This window comes from Neodiprion pinetum, chromosome 5 (genome assembly GCF_021155775.2).
Source record: "Neodiprion pinetum isolate iyNeoPine1 chromosome 5, iyNeoPine1.2, whole genome shotgun sequence".
Taxonomy (NCBI): Eukaryota; Metazoa; Arthropoda; class Insecta; order Hymenoptera; family Diprionidae; genus Neodiprion; species Neodiprion pinetum.
The window spans coordinates 19,914,152-19,936,096 of NC_060236.1; the positions used below are offsets into that span (position 1 = coordinate 19,914,152).

At 39.6% G+C, this 21,945-nt stretch overlaps 1 protein-coding gene across 6 annotated transcripts in view; it reads left to right on the forward strand.

Annotated features, from left to right (window-relative positions):
- Nucleotides 1-21,945, forward strand: part of LOC124219364 (atrial natriuretic peptide-converting enzyme) — a 113,631-nt gene that overhangs the window by 71,374 nt on the left and 20,312 nt on the right. For all 6 annotated transcript variants that reach the window (XR_011177173.1, XR_011177176.1, XR_011177174.1 and 3 more), the window contains 8 exons: nucleotides 2,054-2,114; nucleotides 6,393-6,510; nucleotides 11,684-12,437; nucleotides 13,092-13,219; nucleotides 16,329-16,461; nucleotides 17,173-17,327; nucleotides 18,067-18,265; nucleotides 18,342-18,494. Coding sequence is in view for 2 of the 6 variants with exons in the window: in XM_046626812.2 (XP_046482768.1) it covers nucleotides 2,062-2,114; nucleotides 6,393-6,510; nucleotides 11,684-12,437; nucleotides 13,092-13,219; nucleotides 16,329-16,461; nucleotides 17,173-17,327; nucleotides 18,067-18,265; nucleotides 18,342-18,494 (1,693 nt within the window). In the remaining 4 variants the exon portion in view is untranslated. The remainder of the gene's footprint in view (nucleotides 1-2,053; nucleotides 2,115-6,392; nucleotides 6,511-11,683; nucleotides 12,438-13,091; nucleotides 13,220-16,328; nucleotides 16,462-17,172; nucleotides 17,328-18,066; nucleotides 18,266-18,341; nucleotides 18,495-21,945) is intronic.

Genomic DNA, 21,945 nt, shown 5'->3' on the forward strand with positions numbered 1-21,945 from the left:
GGGTTTTTCATATCTGTTGAAGGAATCTAGACAGGGATTGAGCTGCGAAACTATGCAATTAAAGTTTGATTTTATGGAGCCTTGATTATTGCGGATTAGTTTCAACTTCCCTACGGCAGGTGGCGCAAGTCTCTCATTGATAAGATATGATTAATCCATCCCGAGGAAAAAAGACTTCTAAAGAAATGATCTGCGAACAATCCTACGATGCTCTGTGATTCGGAATCAAATCCACATAATCCACATAACGATCGGCTCAGCTTTATTTACTAATTGCGAGTTCTGACACAACATTTTCAGTACCAAAAACGGAATTTTCCTGCGGCCTTGGAATCGATCGACCTGTCATTTGCTAAAGAATGTCGGGAATCGTGTTGAATGGCAGGAAGTTGCTGTTTTCAGTGTCATAGAATCGCATGATTGGATACAGATTGCTCCGATTTTCGAATTTCGATCGAGAGAACAGGGCCGGAAGTCTTGTTCCACCGTTCTCCGATTGGCCTGATAAAGTCTTTCAGTGGAATATCGATTCGGAAAGTTATTAACAATTTTCTACTCATACTGTGGTAAGTTTGATTCTAAGCACCAGCAATTTGCGTCCCACATAACACGCAGAATCAATACCGGGTCTGAGAAACTCTCGTCGCTATCCGTCTTGGCGTAAAGTTTCATTCGGCGCGACGGATTTCAGGAATTTCAGGGAGATCGGAAAAATTGCAGCGTCATGCTGATTTGTAATTCCCATAGCTGCAGGGGGTCGGAATATAGAAAAATGGCGGAATTGACAGGACAATAATCCGAATTTAAGAGTTGCACAAATTTTCAAAATCGTTTTTCAACAACAGTTCACGGGATGAAATTTGTAACAATTTGGAAGTCAAATCTACATCAGCAATTTTACCCCCCCCCCCCCCCCCCCCCCCCCAAGAGAGAGAGAAAGTTGAAAACATTTCACACGAAATCATAAAAATCGAAATGAAAAACTAGGGAGTATGGATAAAATTCAACTCACCAAAGCCTTGCAAAAGTCAAAATTGAGGCTTTTCACTGAAATGTATAATTTACAAGTTTGAAATGCAGAGCCACTTCCATATGATGCAAAGACTAAGATTTTCTTATCAAAATATAGATACTACAACAGTAGAGTAAAAGGAAGTAAAAAAAAGAGTCAACACGTAGATAAAATTATAACTTTCACTACAAGTTCAACGACGATTTTATTAATCGATACATTAATTTAGGCTATTCTATACGTATTTTGTTCACTGATCTTTCTCGAACCCATTTAATAGTAAATTAATTTTTTGTTTTTCTCGCGTTTTCTACACTCTTAATGTCTGGTATTTGAAGCCTTATAATTTTTATAGTGTCTGCATTTCTCTGAACCGTAATTCTCAGTTTTGGAATCCCGATTTCAGGGTTGTCAGAGTTTTGACCGAATCATCAGGCTTTTTTCCAATTACCAAACAGAGACCGTAAACGTCGCCGGCCCTCTGATTCGACCGTTCTGCTTTTCGATCTCCACGAGATAATTAGATCGAAAATGGAGATCTGCATGGTACAGCTAAAAGTACACACAAAACCGTGGGTCCATAATGGCATTGTATATTCAGATTACGCAGAAAGCACTCGAAACACAATGATATGAAATTCCGGAGTGAAAATTGTCCGCGGAAAACTGGAAAAGATGTGGGTGTAGTATAACCCGAAGTGAAAACGACCGCCGAGATAAAAACTGCTAGCGTCGGAGAATTTTTTTTTTTTTAAATTTCTCGTTTTCACTTTCATTCTCTTTTTACGAATTTTTTTCCTCCTTCGCGCGGGATAATTTTCCTTTTGTCAGCGGAATTATTCTCATACGTATTATAGTACACGTTTCCTCGCCCCGTTTTTTCCCGTCAAATTTTTCTTTTTCTCCGTTTTTGTACCGTTTTACTTGAAAGATAAGAGAGGGTGGAATCCACTTATTTACGCTTCATCTTCCTCGCTTTTGCTAGAAAATTCTTTAGCTCGAATCTCTTCGTTTTTAAAACGTGATCTCTCTTTGTTTCAGGGTTCAAAATGTCCGGAACGGCGCCCCCCGGCGGTGACACCAGTCCCACCCGTCAGCCAAGGTAAGAAAACATCACATGTTCATCGTTTTAGCAGTTCAGATCACAACAGTCGAGAATTTTACCTTGTACGACGATCCGGAGTCTGATGTCATAAAATCGAAAACCTGGATTATTGCAGCCATTTTCGAAATAAAAACTTGAAAAAAAAAAAAAAAAACAATCAGTGGCTTCGCGATCATTCTGGTAGTGACTTCAAGCCCGATAATTATTATTAGTTCACTAGTAAAAATGAGTGCGAGTGTTCCAATTTTGTAAGATATGAATAGATACGAGAGTACAAATATTTCAAGTAAATGTGTCGCATCTTTTTACTGTAGTTTCTAAAATATTTCGGCATATAGATATATTTGTTGTAAATTTAATACGTCGTACAATTGTTTTTGCTTCATCTTCACCGTAGATTTCAATTCCTTTTTTCACTCTAGACGTTTGGTCAATAAGTCATGAAATCGCGTCGAGTATTGAATTTTTAGTAATAGATCGGAATATTATTTTTTGGGTTTATATATAATATTAAATAGTTCTTATTTATACAGAGTGACTTGCTAACAACTGAATGGTTTAGTGCGCATGCGTTAAAATTCGAAAATAAGAGCAGTTGTTTCATCAGGGTGACCAACATTCGTAAATTTAGGTGACAGAACACCGCGAAGTACGTAACCTCAAAAATTTTGACATCTTTCGGTCATCTGAATTTATGAATATTGGTCGCCCTGACAAAACAACTGCTCTTACTCTCGTTAGTAAGATTTAAATAATTGATCTCCATTGTTATGTGCTTCGTGGATCAAGTCTTGGATCTGTATCATGAATTGGTTAGTCTTTGTCTTGTTCTTTATTGCGTTCAATAGACTTGGGCACTTGATAAGAATTCTCGTATCACGGTATTCGTTGGTGATTGCAACTTCTACAGCCATGCGTATAACACATATACTTCGCCTTTAGCTGGACCACTAATTCTTGTATGATGAATCTCGTTATCTGGTCTTGCTCTTCAACGGTAACAAAGGGTGAGACTAAGCCAATTATTCTCTCCGTGCTTATGTGTAGATGTTATTTTGCAATTGATCTTACGGTACGCTGTTATTGGATTAAGTTCGTTTAGTTGTTCTCACGGATTGGTGGTTATATTGAGTATCCACGGCAGGTTTTGAGGATGCGGTTTTCTTTCTGTAATTTGGGGTAATTCAATCGCTAATTCATCAAAGTACCTGTTTATTCTTCTGCAGAAGATTAGGCGTGGACGGGATGTTTTCGGATTTTTCGAGTCTAATCTTGAAGCTAGTATGTTGTCGAACGTTGAGTTTTTATTGGGCAACATTCCCTATTTTCATGAATTTCATAAAATAGTTCTTTTAAATTGAGGTCAACAATAATGTAGAATTATCATTTTCATTATCACCACTATTTCCTACATTGTCAATATTACCACCATTACTACTATCACCGGCGTTACCACTTTTCTACCATAACTACCATGCCTACTATAAGGGGCCGTCTATTTATTACGTAAGGCAATTTTTGCCCATCCCCCTCCCTCCCCGTTCAGTAAGAAATCGTAACACCTAGGAAGCACCCCCCCCCCACCTCAAAACATCTTACGTAAAACATGGACGGCCCCTAACCACGATAGACAACATAACCACTATAACTGATATTTTCACTATAGTCACTAATCCATTATTGCCACTATTAATACTTCTACAACTATCACAACTATTTCACTATTATCATTATCGCCACTATTCCATTATTATCACTAGTGCGACTTTTGCAACTGTCAGCGCTATAACTACTATTTAACTATTGTAACTGTCAGCGCTATAACTACTATTTAACTATTGTGACTATTGCTACTATTACCAATACTACTAATCATATTTCTATTAAAAAAATTTCACTCGAAATTCTCATATTAATGCGTTAACACAGAGTTTGAAGAAAATGGTACAATCGCGAATTCTTCATCGCGTACTTATCACTTTGAGATAATTTCAAACCCCCAGATTACAATGAGAATCAAAATTTGAACAACGCATAGCCGCAAAAGCGTTCTCTCGCAAATGTTCAATGTGAAGTTTCGCTTCCCTTGCCCCAGAAAATTCGCCTTAAAATTAGTAACAAGCCTTCGATTATAACAAACCTCAGACCATATACCGTGTTGAATGAATTCTAGCAGAGGATAATTCGGCGATAATGAACGAGCTACCTCGTTCGCACTGCGCTATAATTGCATCAATTTTCATAAGCTGGGAGAAATTCCTCGTAGCTTATTGATGGACACACAACAACCAGTCTTACGGTATCTGAGCAGTCGGATCGATTCCTGTCCTTTGCGGTCTGTCGAATTCTTCCCCTTTTCATCGGGATTTAGGGATTACACACAACATTCTCACCAATATATATCATTTTAATTTTATCAATTGATAATGGATTCAATAGTTTATAATGCCTTATGCCTTGAGATTACGTGAAATTCTCCATTCATTAATCGTCAGGCTACCTTAATGCAAAGGCCTCGAAGTCCCTTGTTGAATTGGATGAATTAAGTTGTAATGGTGAAAAATGTCAATGCGATCAGAATGGAAAAGACCAGAGATAGGAGAAGAAAACAACCGGAGTCGATTATAACCAAATAAAAATATGAAAGCACGATATATTTTATACGCATATACAGAAATATAGACATATTATAGTTTTACTGATGACTAAGGTCTTCTTTCTTTTTATTTCTTTTTTGTTATTTTAATCTTGTTGTTGAGCGAGGGTGACCGGACGGTCAGTCCTGCTGGACCATTGTGCCCGGGCCCGTTAGGCACCCTAGAATGTTGGAAACGACGTGAGGTCAGCCAGTTTAGCGATCTGAAGCAGCCTGTCCACCCGTGTTTCCTCGATATTCTCCCCGCCGACGTGGCTGACCCCAAGGGCTTGTTTCATGTGCCCTCCAGTCCGCCACACCACACGATCAGGTTGAGGAAGTCTCCTGCTCCTCTCCGCATCTCAGGCAATGGGACTCCGTACTGAGTCCGAGGTGCATCAGGTGCTCACTCGTGTACCAGTGCCCGGTAACAAGACCCATCACGGTTCTCAGTTGCGTCCTGTCTAGATTAGTGAGCGTGGCTCCTAAAGCGTGCGATGGCTCTTGGAACGGGGACATTTGTGTGAGCCATGCGGCTCTCCGTCCAGTTCCTGGATAGGTACACTTGGGGACAATGAATCTGAGACGGCTAATTTTTTACACTAGACAATTATGTTGGCGACACAGAGAAACCTACAGCGCCATGGTCGGCCGAGAGCGAAACAAACTCAATCTCAATAAACATAACATAACCCATGACCGTCGAATCTAACCTTAGAATACGTGTCCAATAAGTCATTACCACTGGAGTATTCTAAGGTTAGATTCGACGGTCATGGGTTATGTTACGTTTATTGAGGTTGAGTTTGTTTCATGCTCGGTCGACTATGGCACTGTAGGTTTCTCTGTGTCGCCAACATAACTGTCTAGTGTGAAAAATGAGCCATCTCAGGTTCATTGTCCCCAAGTGTACCTTACGTACCCCGGATATATGTCAGTGATGCAGCCCTCATCGCTTGCCCAGCGTGAAGTGCCCTTCGTGACTAGTTTGTATGCCAGCTCCTTGCCATGGATACCACTATGTACCAGCACCCATATAAAGCTCACGTGATTGGCCTACGCCAGCCGTGTTAGCAGTATGACGCATTCCCGTGCCAGTACTGGCCTTATGATTTAAGCATCCAAGGAACTGATTGCAGCCCGACTATCGCTACAAATGTTTATGTGCTTGTCTTTGTAACCTCTGCTCAGGATATACCTGGCACAGGCTAGTAAAGCATACACTTCGGCTTTAGCGATGAAGCCGTGGGTCCCAGGGAGAGCGAAATGCTCCATGTCGACGATCAAGGCGTCAAGGAGACTCACGTCTCGTCGTCCGCCCGCAGACTTTCGATCTCGACTTCTGGCTTCATTTCCATCGAGCTGGTCTCCGTGGATGCCACGTCGTCATGCTCTTTTCTTGAATCTAAGTTTTCCGGTCCCAAATCCATGAGGGTCCCACGACTAAAAAGGGAAGGAACGTTCCACCCCCTAGGGCCTTCCCTGGTCGTTCTCCTATCCGCCACCTGGAGTCGCGCTCGATCAGCGTTCAACCTGTATCCCTCACTCCGTACAGGGCTTGGGGTCCGAGTATTTTAATCAGCTTGAAAATTCTTCGACCTGTGGAATAATTTTGATTTATTTTTTGATCCGTGTTACAGGCAGAGCAGGACGCACAGCGTCGGCTTTCCGACGCGTACGTCGCTTTTACCGGAACCACCGCCGGCCGGAAACGTTGGAGCACCGCCGATACCGCGTCGCCATTCCGCAACCCCTGCGGTAGGTGATAAAAATTTATGTGTTCAGTTAAGAGCGAAAATCAACCATGTGTATAACAATTTTGCAGCACTGATAGACATGGCGGAACAAGAACCAATGCAATGAAAAAAGACGTTCATTACAGTTGTGTGTTAAAAAAAAATGCTGCTCGTAAGTCATCGCATTGTAAGTTTGACGTATATGATATCGTTGGGTCTTTTTCAACAAAATATTTTAATCAATCACACGAATGTAGGTACCTATACCGTTCGGAAAAGAGTACAGATACAAACCAATTTTTGAGTTGACAAAATCTGTACGATTCATTATGGGTCAATAAGATTTTTGAAAAAATGAAATCAATTGGAATGGGTAATATAAAGTTACCGTAGTGATTTTTGAAAAATTTTGGACGCTTATTTTGGTATTATGATACTTTTGAAATAAGTATTCCATGGTTTCTGTTACAAATAAAAATTAAGCTTTCTAAACTAAGACGTAACGAATTTTGAAATTTGTTTACTTAAACACGAGTTTTGTTTTTTTTTTTTGTTCCAACAATTTTAGCACTAACACTGATCAAAAAGGTTTGTTTTGGAACTTTGATACGTGTTCGCGTTTTTAGCTAATTTTTGATTTTCTTGCTTCCGGGAATCATCGAAAATGTATTTGAATCAGCCTCCGCAACGCATCGTGAAACTCCGTTTCCACTTTCCGTGCAGTTTGTTTGTTCCTCCGTTCGTTTGCTTTCGGACTCCTTGTTCATTAATTTACCTTAAAAGCCGCAACAGACGGATATTCTTGGTGAGATCAGTTGATGAGGGCCGGACTTCTGTGGTTCATGGTCGTATTTCGAGTCTCGTTAGCTTCGAGGCGAGGCTTTTAGTAGTTGCAAATCTCCGTGTTGGACTCGACAAATTTCTAGTTCTCATTCGAAGGGCTAATGTGGTCAGTCCTCAGGTTGAACCGTTACCTTCGAATCGTTGAAACATAATTAGAATTGTCCTACAAGTTTTCGTTAAAAGTACGCTAGACGTAAAAACAAAAGATTGACGAAATGAAACATAAAAAATCAATCACAGGCCCTAAAATTTTCGGTTGAAATGTAAAAAAAGTTCTAGTGCTGTTCTCTGAGACGCTTTGGAAAAAATATTTCATTCGAATTCAATTTTAAAATTGCTGAATGTTTCATCGAAACGTAGCATTCAGTAGCTTCTATGATTTGGACTTTTCATTATTGTGTAACTTGACTTCAACTGTTGAAGTTAAATCTTATGCACTCATCTCAGCATCCGCAGAACTTTAGAACCATTTCAATTCCGATTCGATTACAAAACTTTTAAACGTAACAATCAAAACTTAGCGTTCATCACTTTTTTTATGATGAGAAATCTACACACACTCACAAATAATTACGTAATTGGATAACATGTTTCATTACAATGCAAGAATGAGATTGTTATACTTTAAGTTCAGAATCCGCAGAAGTGGGAAACTTGTCTAATTTAAAATTTTTTTTGAAGATTGAATCCAAATTTTGTGTACAGTAGTAATTTTTCGTGACGAGGAAGTTCAGCCGTAAGGGCATTATTGGGTAGTTGAGTTAACGTGTCGTCATAATGCAAAAATAAAACCTAGTTCATTGACGTGCGATTAGAATTTATAAAAAACGTGAATTTTGTTTCGATCGAAAAGTTTTCCAAGACTTTTCTTTCAAGGTTTTGTGTACACAATAAAATATGAACTTAATTCAAGTCCATACGCTGTCACAATGCGGAGAATAGTTTTTGTGCTTTGTATTAATAATACCGTACATGGGCAAGTTGACATCGTTGAGACATTCGAATTATTTGAGGCACACAGTTGAAACTTGGTTAATTCGATTAGCTGCTCGAAGATTTGCTGTTCTTTTTGAAGGGCTGAAATTCGGGTTCACAAAGTGCTGAGGCTTTATTCAACCCGGTATTTCGGGAGTGATCGAGTCGCTCGTCGAGGTCTAGGTGGAAGTAAAACCCTTCGGATCGTGACCAGAACGCACTAACACCGGGTAAAATTCTGTCGACGGTGAGGCGGAACACGGCCGCTATTCGAGGAACAAGAGCGATTTTCGATAATTTTGCTGACAAGTAAAGTTCCCACCCTCCTGCCTTCGGAGCGTGGAATGGGGGCGGAAAGGAGGGAAGGAGAACTTGACACTTAGTAGAGTTAAATGGTTTGCCCGAAACTTTTCGTCGACGGGAAGCTCCGGCAAGTTTCTACGTAGTTAACAGGGCTGCTTTGCCAAGAATTAACACTGTTCGTCAATTTTATCACCCGATGGTCATACACGGATTATTTCTTGAATTATTATATTTTTGAACTACGGAAATAGCTTGAAAAATACAAAGATATGTAATACTGGGATTATGAAGATAAGAATTAAATATTAATGATTCATTTTAAATCCCTTCAAAGTTGATAATTTAGTACATTTATTCGACTTCACTTTTCAATGGCTCATTATTTTATTCAGAGGACTATTTTCTTTTTTCAGCAGTCAATTTGATATGACGTTTTCTTTTCGACATGGTTATCAAAATCAGTGCTATGTTGTAAAATTGAATTGACTTAGCGATTTTAATATGATGAAAAAGAAAACTATTTCAGTCAATTTTTTAGAAAACAATCTTCTGAATCAAAAGAGCCAACGTAGTGTGAAATAGAACAAACTCAATAGAAGTTTGAAGAAAAGCATTTCGATATCGATTTTTCATTTAAAATTGCTGTATAGTGACAAAAAATACAGTAAATTTATTCGATTTGACTCTGTAATATGTCTCTTGTTGTAACGATAACCGTTTTTCAGAAGATGACTAGAACGAATCTTTTTCGTTTTCATGGCAATAGTGAATTTAATATCGCTGTTTCTTAATAAAAATTAATATCAGTGCAGTCTTGAAAAATTGTATATTTGCCTATGCCAACATAATGAAAACAAGTGTCTTGGTAGGGATGTATAAAACATCGTTCGCCAAAAAATAAGGTAAACATTCATAATCCAAAATTCAATAATTTTTCGACCGTTTTATACCGATTTGAAATGAACAATCAATATCGAGGCTCTCATTTATTACTTTTATTTTTTTCTATTCTTCTGACATACTTAAAAAAATATTGTTATCTTACGGATATGTAAATTTTATATATTCACAATGTCTGAGTATCTCGTAATGAAATAAGGGATCAAATATCGATTCTTGAGTCACTTGCAGCCCGCCTTAAAGTCAGTGAATCGGATTTCCGCAAATGCGATTTGACTTCTGCTTCTACTTCTACTTCTACTTCGTTTTTTATTTCCATTTCAGGCTTTTTGTCCAACCCATCAGCAGCCAGTGTGTCAGCCACAACAATCAGACACTCAGAATTCCACTTTACACCGGCACTACAACCACTTTAACACAAGGTCACTCAATTTATACTCACATTTATACTCACAACAAATTTCACCCATTTTCTGTCGTTTTTTCTGCATCGAAAAACCTGATTAGGCTGAAAGCTATGTTTACCTTTGTGTGAAACTTTTTCGACACTGGGGAAGCAAATAAATTACACCTCCCTATAAGTCCAATAAATTTTTTTGCAACAAATTATCACTCGATTCGCAGGCAGTAGAATCTATACGGTTATATTGTTTTGAACAATTTGAAAGAGTCGAAAAGAGAGGAGGGAACAATATTTGAAATGGGCATACATTGATCTGCTATACATTGGAAATGATGAGTAGATGAACCCCTTACACCTTAAAAATAAGCCATGTATAACAGTGAAATGCCTGTGACCTGAAAATTTGCGAATTGAGGGAGAAATTTGTTGCCTTATTGCGCTTATTGAGTTGACAAAGAATGAAGAGCGTTCCAGTAATTCAAGGATGAAGTCCGGTGAAATTACAAATTCCTGCAAGTGCCTGTCTCTTTACAAGTATCGCTTGAGGAAACCCGCGACGATGAAACCTTGCAACTAAATTCTTTCTCAACTCTATCTGAGAAATTTTCGGCAACAATATCACAAAGGCGAATGAGCTAAAAATTAGTAGTTCGTTGAAAGACGCTGAAATTTCACCGAGCAGTTCCGCAACTGGATGAAAAATTGGATATTAAGACAATTTCATAAAGCACGTAGGATCACGAACACGACGATTATTAATAGATCCTCGATCATTTAGCGATCGAGAAAACAAGTAATTGAAACTCTCAGCTTTTCCGACAGATTCTAACTATATCAATATAATTTCATTGAATAAGCCTAAGTCTGGTTCGATCCATTTTCGTCAACATGTTTCTGAATATTGGTTTAAATAACGTCTGTGACCGTGAAAAATTCCTCATCTTTTTCAAAAAGTCCTTGTCGTCAAAAATTTTTGCAAAAAAATTTGAGACAATCACAGAGTTATTCGAGTTGCATAAAAAATAAAAGCTGTCACCTGAGTTGCAGTCTCATGATTAACTATCATATTACGTCACTCAGTTGTAAAAAACAAAGTTGAAATAAAATCAAGTTATAACGCACCAAAATTATTTCTGTAATCAAATTTTTCCACATCGTCAACCTATTTTCATTTAAAATTCATCCGAATATTGCAAGCTGCGAATCGTTGGCATAATTTGATGGTTCGTTATAATTGGATCGTACATTTGGATAGCAATTCCTTTCGTTTTCTATGCAACTAGGATCGTAATAAGTTTGAATTTTTATATGCGAATAGTGAAGTTCAGTGAGGAGTTTATTTTGTAAAAATTTTATTTAGGGATTATACTGACTAAAGTCGATCCAACCATGCAAGAAAATACTTTGTTCATGAAACTTTGTTCGGTGTAGTCGAATCTACGTGTGAATTGAATACCGGGATTTGCGGGTCCGGGATTTTTCACTTTTTTTAATCGCGTATTTTGGAAAGTCACCTTCGAGTTCAGTTGAGAAATGTTTCTAAATTTTTTAAACAACGAGAATCGCGAGAGTTACTCACAATTTTTTGTTGAACCATCGAATGACAATGTCACAATAACACTCGAGCACTTATAACTTTTAATATTTTTGAGAATGTCGTGAATAAATTTTTTTTTTTTTTTTTTATGGGAACGAACGTTGCATTGTTACATATTATCTACCACTTTCGATGACGAAGTGAAAGAAAAAATTTCTTCCGTTTGTCCCGCAGGTGGCGCCACCGCCGATCCCGCTCCGAGCCCCGGCGATTCCGAAGCGATGCAAAAACGAGCGTCCAATACCGTTGCAAGTCCAGCTCCCGGCAATCCCGCGGCGTTCGAATCCTGACCGTAAACCGGCGGCGCAATTCGGGCAGCCAAAGGCGGACCCAACGCCGCCAAAACCCGAACCAAGACCGACGGCAGCGAAGAGCAGTGGCGCTGTGAGTCCGTGGCAGCAGCGTCAGGAGGAACGGAATCTGATCGAGCTTGACAAGGCGTCACGTGACCTCGATAAGCGGCTGCAGGAGCGAACCGGTGAGCTTGGAAAGCACGCCGGCGTCGAGCGATTGAAGTTCGAGGAGCTTCAGCGAGCGGCGCGTGATCTGGAGCGCAGGCTGCACGAGAAGCCGCTTCCGGTTCCGGCCGAGCCGCCGGAAGTACCGGAGCGCGCGAAGTTTGAAGATCAGCTAAAGTCCCGGTACGATTCGGACATGGAGAAGGCGAGGAACATGCTTCAGAACAGCTTCGGCAAGCGGGAAAAGACCAACGGCGAGAAACTCGAGAAACTTCCGAAGGCCACGCAGACCAACATCCCACCACCGCTCAGCGCCATCGTTCAGAGCCCCGTTCCTAAGCCCATAAGCGTTCGCCAGGACAGCAATGTGTCCTCGGACAGCTTCAGTCAGACCAGTTCGCCCAGCTACACCAGCAAGACCATGGAGGCACCGCTTTTGCCCCATAAACACGCCAACGGGAAAGTACCAGGTGTGTTCAAAAGGGTTCTCGATTCCAAGAGACATATCCGTTTCTTAGAGATTTACCCGCTTTGGGTCTTGTGCAGTTTTTTTAACGATTTCAACTCCAAAAATCTCACGCAGGACATCAAATTTGAAAATGGATGAGATTTTGAAGGGTTCCGAAAGATTTCAAGTGATTCAGAAACATTCGATAAGTTACCAAGTAATTTGACAAGAATCGATGAGGCTTGATCATGTACTTACGTGATTTCGAATGTTTCAAAGAGTCTTGAGGTGTTTTGAGGAGAATTCATGTAGTTCGAACAATATTTCACTTGTTTTCGTAAGTTTAAAAAAGTTTTCAGGTCGTTTAACAAGTATTTATGAAGCTCGAATAAGATATTACGAGTATTTCAAAAATTTCATAATGTTCTGTAGAAAATTTATGGAGTTTAATCGAGATTTTTCATGATTTTGAAACGATACAAAAGTTTCAAAGTGAGTTGAAAAGAAATCATGGTGTTTAAATAAGATCATACGTGATTACAAAAGGTTCTCAAAGTTGTGTCCTCACTTTTTGAAATAATTCATGGATATTTTATTCAAACATATTGGAAATAATTAATTTTTCACCAATATACTTTTCCCACTCTGTTAATCAATTGTTGTTGCCTGTTTTTAGGACGAGCACTTGTACCAGAGCCAGAGAATCCGCCAGGAAGTCCGATCACAAAGTCGATGAGCACGCCGGCCAGTCTGCAAACAATCGTGCGATTTCACAACGGAAGCAACATGTCGCTTCATCACAGAGTGAGTAAATTCCAATAATAAAATCCGGTCCTTTTACAGACTGCTATTTCTTGAAGGATAAATACAGAATTAGAAACGTTCTCCTGCCATCTTGTTCGCTTGTATTTTCTGATACAGCGACAATCATCACGGACTGTTATTTATGGTAGGTTCTATTACGGTATCGATTTCCAACCGCGGTACCTACTTGTCAGTCGGTGGCAACTTCAGTTTTACATTCGGAAAGCCTCGTATATTGTTTCCATGAGAGAGAGATTAATCGTTGTGAACGTCGGGTGAATTGTGTAAGCCAATTATGGTGGCACGTAGAGTAACAAAGTGTATGAAACTTTACGATATCATTTACGTGCATACTATAAAAAGCGTTATGTTTGCGCGTTATCTCAAGATTGAGACGAATTCGAACATAGGCTTCTGAATTATCTCTGTAATATTATATGGAACACAATCTGAAGTAACCATTTTAAGGAGTTAAGTGAAAATGAAGTGAAACTTACTTTCAACGGTGTACTTGTTAAAATCGCAAATTACTTCTGACTACAAGCGCTCAGATGCAAGGCTGTACGGTTAACCGGTTTAACCGGTCAGAACGGCTAACTTTATTAATTAGACGATGGCTTAATTCGTTTCCTAGCTCGTTACTCAGATATCGCGTAGAATCGTTCGAATTCGTTTCAAATCACGCAGGAATTGCCGCAAATCAGTGAAGAACCGCTCAAAACTGTTTCAAATTCAATGAAACTAGTTTGAAATCATTTCTAATCAGTGTGAAATCGCTTTGAAATCATTTAGAAATTATTTAGAACCTTCCGAATTAATTGGAGACTACTTAAAAATCGCTTAAAACTCTGTGTGATTAGTTTAAAAGCATTTGTAATCATTCTGAAATCGCTGGAAACCATTTACAAAACACTTGAAGCTCTTCGAAATTAGTTTGAAACCGTTTTTCCGAAACGGTTGAAGATCTTTGAAACCTTCTTGAAATTAGTTGAAAATAGCTTATAGTCATTTTTCAACCATACCATGGAATTGGTCTCGGCTTTTCGTCGCTTATTAAAAAGCACTGCAGACTGGTGCCGTTAACTGATTGTATGTCGGAACTCTACGGTACGCTGCAAATATTCCAGTAAGAGAAATCGCGCACTCACTTCGAAGAGACAGGGCTTTTTGAAACCTCATCTTGTGGAAGGAAAGCATGAAAAGAGGGGTCGAGAGATGAACAGATTGAATAAACGTTATAGGAGGGTTCTGGAAACCTGAATATCTCGCCTGCGGAGATAAAATAAAAATCAAGAGAAAAAAAAAAATGTTGTCTAGATAAACGTGTTCCAACATCAATTACCGAGCTTCTATCGTTTGAAGTTCGAATAAAAACATTTTTTGTCATCCCTACTGCAGAGCTTACATTCAGCTTAAAGATTCTCTTCTCCTGAAAAGATTTGGTAGACCTGCCGATATCGGCATTAAATCGTCATATCTACTACTACTTCTTTCGTGTTGATTCGCTTGAAAGTTCATGAGGGGCTGGCAAGTCATCAATTATACGTGCGACGCGACCGTACGAATAAGTTGAAATTCTTGCATTCAGCCGTTTTGAGAGACACTTTATACAGACCTGTTTATGGGAGGGTGGATTCTATTTCGTGAGAAGGATCGTTAACGCTTTAATCAATTCTGAGATGTCCTGAGAAGTAGACACTTCACCCAAGCGTATTGATAGTGTTATATCGACCTTAGTCAGTGTGGTATTGACGCAAAATAGCGTTAGACTAACATGGAATAGTGTTGGATTGACATCGGATGGTGTCAGGTTGACATCAGATAATGTTATACTGGAAGAAATATCACGTAATTACTCGACGCTACATGCTACGAAGTAGTAAAAATCACACAGGTACATGGAAGTCCTTAAAATTAAACTCGTGGTTGAATTGAACGCACAAGACTTTTGCTATTCAGAGGTCTTCGATACTTTTCAGCTTCATTTTGTCAACTCGTTCATTATTCTGTCTTCGTTGCATTTCAGTATGTGAGAGAAAGGGAAAGAGGAAGTTATAAACCTTTTTCAATTCCATCTCTGTATTGCATTGGCGTTCTTTTTTTTCAACATGATACTTTCTCTTCGTTAAGCTCTGCCGAGTATGATGAATGCAAATCAGAGTTGTATGTGTAAAAATAAAAATATCAGATTTTTTCAGCTCGCCGAGACAATACGACAGTGATGGAAAAGTATATGAACGCGCGCGCATCCGCGCACGTGTGTGTTCCTGTGGACATAAAAAAAAACGCGATCAAAACATGTAAAAACAGATCAATAAATTCTTGTTCACAAAGTGCAACGAAACCCAAAGAAAGAGGAGTAAAAAGCTTTTGACTCCATTGAATGAAACTCTACATAGGATCGAGGTCTGTGAATTCCTGCAGTAAAACGAACCTATAAAAAGAGCTGGTAGAGAATTATTCCCATTTATTTGCTCGTTTCGCACACTTTTCATCAGCGTTAAAAATCCAAGTCCTGCTTTGCATCCAAGCAAAACATATAGGTTGAAAGCCGAACCGCAAGCGCCATAACTTTGTTGTTTAACGTTGGGGTGAGCAGAGAGTGGAATTACCTCTTACTACTCGCGGCTCAAGTGACTCTCAATTCCATCTCGCTTTAAGTAAATTTCGGCTTTTAATCGCCGAGGGTTTTCGCACGCCCCTCCAATTAGCTTCTGATAAAAACACTCTCGTCACTTCATCGCTTCAGAGTTTTACACGAGCTAATTCACCACCAATTAACCGGGGTGATTTTCCTACCACCAATTCACCGCTTCACACAACCCCAAAAAATCTGTACAGAGAATTAGGGATTTGTTTCAAACGCTTTTTTTTTTTTTTTTAAACAATCGACGATAAACAAAAGCAAATCCCAGAACTCATTGTCCAGTTCAGGAATTGTTCTTGGAATGAATCTTCGAGGTGTAAAAACGAACGGTATGGCAGTTCAAACGGGTGTCAAAACATCTTTAAAGCGTTTGCATACTCTTTTCATCGAGCTGGAATCTTCATCTATCCATGAACTGCGTTATGCGGAATTTTTGAACTAACTTATTTTGTATTTATTCAGATAATCAGAGATATAAGGAGACCGAGCAGTCATTACGTGACGACAGGAAGACTGCGTTTTAGATTTGCTCAAGTGCTGGTCAACGCGGTGGCTCTTTTTGCGATAGCAGGTGGCCTAGCAGCGTACTTTAAATGTGAGTAAAACTGATCGATGTCGTAACTGAATTTTCGTGAAAGCCTGCAATCAAGCTTCAGAGAACTGCAGACTCGGCGACTTTAAACCAACTACGTGACAGTTATTATATTCCAAGCCATAATAATTCGTCCTTTGAATGTTACGGTTTGCGGTTTTCTCCGCTCACAATCAGTAGCGTTAATAACTTGTCACAAAGCCAAATTCCGGATACAATATCGAACCAATTAGCGACCACTTCCACCCGAGAAATTTTCCACACTGCATTGGTCTCTATGTATGCACGATGTATGTAACGTGTAATATTAATGTTCGGAAAATTGGATTCCAATCGACTCGTTTAATTGCATAGAACTCATTTTGCCGAGAGACCGTAAAAAGCTTCATTGTACTATATCAATTGCACTGACTTATTTCATGAGTTGTACTACATTTCACCACTAGTGCCCATTTGCTGAGCATCGATTTTGATGCTTCAAATCATTTGAAATCAGTAGTACATATCCACCATTCTTACATGAAAACAAACCGAATTAAATTAATTCTTCAATTAATTAATTCTCACAAAAGTCCAATAATCATCACTCGTTAACTACTTGTATACGTCATACCTGAACGAAGTGACTTGTTCAAAAAACCACATGAACAATACTATCGAAGGATCGAAGTGGTCAGCCAAATGATCCAGTGGCGTTTGTTCTTCCTCTTGCAGCTTACCCAGCGTACACTGTGAGGTTGGAAAACAATACTGTACATTCGACGGAAATGGTGATAGCCCCAGGACCTCCGAAATTCGAACCACCGCTGAAAAATCCAGCACCAGGAATCTGCCTGCCAGTGATCGTCAGCTTCTGTCAGTACCACAAGGTAAGAGAAGTGAAGTGAACCGATTATTGCCAAATCACTGTGACGAACGAATGTGCAATCCGCCTTCTCGTTTCGTTTGCGAAAAAATATTTGGTGCACTGAAATCCAGGGGTTCGACTAGTTCGGATGAAAACAGACAGCATTGACCCGCATGCACACGTCTATCCATTTGAGTGTGCATCGCGAGCACTCGACTGGATCCGGCAGTTCGAGTTTGAGTTTCATTCTCTGCAGCTCGTGAACTCCTCCGCTCGAGCTAAGGGCTTCATCCAACTCCAAATAGTCGAACAATTTGATAACTCCTACAGAGGGTATTGTTCAAGGTCTATATACTTGGTCCATTTCACTCAGGATCAATATTCATTACTCATATTTAACCCTATGAAATCCGTCATTCCGAGTGGAAACACGGAAGTAAGGAACTTGTCTTTGTCGAGGAGCAGGAAAAATTTGATACACCATTTGTGGCACTTCGACTGTATCAATTTTCGCCACTTTTGCGAACTTCTGTATTCGCTGGTGCGACCTTTGATCTCATGGATTTACTTAATTCAATACTGATATTCAACTTTGAAGTGGTGAATCAAAGCACCATTGTATGATTGGTGACCATAATGCTCGGTTAAATGTAATAAATGTGGTCACAACCGGATCAAACGATGTCCACAACTAATCCCGAGTCGAACTAAACCTATCGTATAAATAGGCATCGTTCATCGTTGACACATGATTGTTACAGATCCCGTACAATTTCACCGTATTCCCGAACTACATGGGCAACTTTGGACAGAGGGACGCTCAGCACGAGCTTGAACTGTACGACGCAGTTGTCGATGTGCGCTGCTACGAATTGGCAGCCCTGTTTCTCTGCAGCGTGTTTGTGCCGAAGTGTGGTGTACGAGGCCAGGTGGTTAGGCCATGTCGCAGTCTCTGCTATCGTAAGAATTTTCGACTGATTGGTGTTTCCTTCGATTGCTTATTCGGCCAATGCTGTAAATTCGTTCCTTTTTGAAGAGACCAAACATCGCTGCGGGTTCTTCCTCGAAGTGTTTGGTCTCACCCTGCCCGAGTATCTGGAGTGCAACCTTTTTCCCGAGAATGCTGACCCCGAGGTTTGCGTTGGACACCGCGAGGTCATCGAAGCGGCAAAAAGGGCGGAGAAACCCGGTGAGTAATATCTTTCTAGTGGAATGATGATTGTGCTCCTGTATGAAAAAGACATAATGTGGTGTGTACGAGCAGATGGTTGAAAGGGTAGGTGAATTTATATCCCGACAACCAATTGCTTCATCCGATTGGGGCTTATCTGATTCAAAAGCATATAGATTGAGCTTCCTTTGCGTATTTTTTTCTGATACGTTCATTTGATAGAAAGCATTGTTATTAACAATAACGTCAACCATTTTTCTCAGCAATGTGTAGTGTGATGCCCAGAATATCTCCAAAATGGCTCAAACTGATTGACTTCATATCTATAGACAATATTTGTGGATTGGTCACGTTCTTTGCAACGATCCAAATTTGTTTTCCTTTTGTTTTTTCATCAACCTAATAATAACCGTCTGAGGACGTGGCAAAACGAATTAGCTATCGAAGAACACTGTCTTGTAAATTCAAAGTGGTTAGGTTGGTTAGGTCCTTTTTAGAGTTCCGTAACTCAAAAAGTAAAAACAGAACCCTTGTTGAAACACTTCGTTGTCTGTCTGTTCGTCTGTCAAGACAATTTTTTTAGGAACTGATAGAAGTATCAAGTTGAAATTAATATCAAATACTAAGATGTACGATCTCTTGGAGGTGTAAGACATTCAAGCTTCCAGGTCAATGCAATCAAACGATGCGGCCATTTATGTCACATACTTTAGCACTCGCAAACTCACTCATCAAAACCTATAGGGTACTTCCCGTTGACTTAGAATCATGAAATTTGAAAAGAAACAAGGTCTTACGGCACAATTAAAGGGAAAAGTCTCAAAATAGTTGATCTGTAGTTACGTAAAATTAAAGGAAATGATTAAGTTTATACGAAACCCTCAGGGCGCGAGTCCTACTCACACTTGTCTAGTTTTTTGAGATATTGTGAGTAGCGCGAAACATGTCATCCAGCCAAGTTATGTTCATGCTGAGTTTCAAATATATAAGAATTTCCGAATAAGCCCGTTATCATTATTTTTTTTTTCCTTCTTCCAGTCCGTGTTTTTTTTTTTTTTTTTTTTTATTCAGCAAAATGCATTTTGCATGGGGTATGTCATGCGGCAACGTCGAGAACGAACTGGGAAAACAAAAGACGGGCTTAACGACCGTTATAAATATCTCACCAAATCTATTGTCCACGATAACAATGATCCAAACACTGCGGAATACCTCTTGAAACGTTATCCCACCGCTGTCACCAATTTTCGTGCTCCAATTTCAAATGGCACCCGTTTCCTTCCGCGAGAATTGGCGTGATCATGGAGTTCAGATTTGAGTGATTTGGGAAAACAATTACTCAAATCAAACTTACTCGCACAATCGTTTGTGAGGGGTTTTCATTAAAAAAAAATGGTGTATCCTGGGTTGTAAAAAATTTTCATCACACGATTTATCACATTTATTCTCGAAATGCATTATACTGCCGAGGCGGAGTTGATCCCGATGATTTTTCCGTACCACTCTACAAATTCTCATACCCAAGAAAATTTGGTTATTTATATTTCGTTTCTGATAACCTCTCGAGTGACTTCATGATGATATATAATACTGCAATACGGTTGTTACCAATGAAACCAATTTCCAAGAATAGGTACTTCAGTTAATTACAAATAGCAACAAGAAAGGAAAGAAAAAAGCCGGAATCTGGCAGTTTCAGAAAAGAAGACTCGGAGTGCGAAATTAACTATAATGGGGATGATAAGAAAATAATAATGTTTAGGGGACCAGTTTAGAGAAAAGTGGGTCGAGTAACGATCGAAGGCTGCTGCGGTTACGTAAGAAGGTAAACGATGTTCAGTACCAACAAGTTTAACTTACGACAACTGTGCTTATATAAACAGACCGAGCATTGGGAAAAGGATTTGATTGTGAAATAAGCTCGAAAAATTCGAAGAAGCTAATTCCACGTTGCTTATGCAGCGGTATTGAACCGAAATCAGTGTGGAATCAAAACAATACTCTGAGCGATTTACAATCGGTCCAGGATAATTGATCCGCAATTTGCAATTCCGACCCCGGAATCCATTCCGCGAATAAGATTTCTGCACGATTAAACAACTGTCGATAAGAAATTATCACCGAAGCGCGATCCCCTGGGAAATTTACCAGAACCCCTTTATACGTTTTCGGACAAACTTCCCACCCCGGAATATTTGCGACTTCCTGGAAACGTTGAAGATGCTTTCAGTTTCTTTATCGTTTCGAACTGTTTCACAGCGATCACGTGACTCATCGCATTCTCGAGGGTTGAACTCTCGCCCTGAATCAGCTTTGAGTCTTTGGCCTTGTGGTTTATATTTTGCAAGAAAAAGCGTTCGGAATATTCCGGTTCATCAAAGCGTGGAATCGCATCCCGTTTTTAGGTACAGAAAAGGAGGTCTGACTTTCGTCTTGAGTCGATCCGCGCCGATCTGTCTCTTGATTGCTGTTGGAGACAATCACGGAGGATCGAGATTCTTTCTCAATTTATCAGGTGTGTGTAGTACTTGGAGGATGTTTTGTACAGATTACCGGGATGATAAAAGAAGCTGAAAAGTTAAGAAGAATCGCAAATGGTCCATTTGGCTACCCTTCCTGCTTTTTCTGGCTCCTTCCACGACCATTCGTTGATCAATAAATTGCGACAAAGCGGTTTCTTCTTCCTTTTCTTCAACTTCTTCACCCTCTTTGCAAGGTCCGTCTCTGTTTCATTGGGCAGGGGGTGAAAATGTCGAATTAATAGAAAATCGAAGTGTCGCAATACCCAACTTTCAAAATCTCAGAAATCTATTTGTTGAAATTTTAAAATCTACATAGCCAAAGTGTAAAATAGTGAAGTATACAGATCACCAAAATACAAAACCGCCAGAATTCCAACGATTTCATATTTTAACCCTTAGTTCAAAATGGATTTTGAAACAACGATATAGTTGTCAATGTTCTATTTTCTGACCTTTTTACACTCCGACCTCGACCCGTTCCATGTTTGGCTGAAAAAATATTCACGTCTCTATTTTTTCGATAATTTTAAAACATTTCACCTACTCTCTCCAGCGCTTTAATGTTATATCATGTATTCCGCGATACAAGATGTTCACTTTTGCGAGGGTATGAGATAGCAAAAAAAAAAACACGAAGCACATGTCGGGTCCTATCGCGAATTCTTTTCATTTGCCACACGCTGTCACCGACGTACAAAAGTTCACCGAGACCCCCGACCTACCGCTAATGCAAATCTAATTGTAAAATCCATATATTGAACGATAACGCTGTCAAGCTAACCGGTGGATGCGGCTGTTATCTAACTTCAAAATTCTCACTTTTCTACCGGCAATTGTTCCGCACCCTCGCTGTATGCCACAGTTTTTGTGTTCAAAGACAAGAATTATTTTTCCTCATCAATTTTTATCCGGCTCAACATATTGTAATGTATTTCTCGGAATAAGCA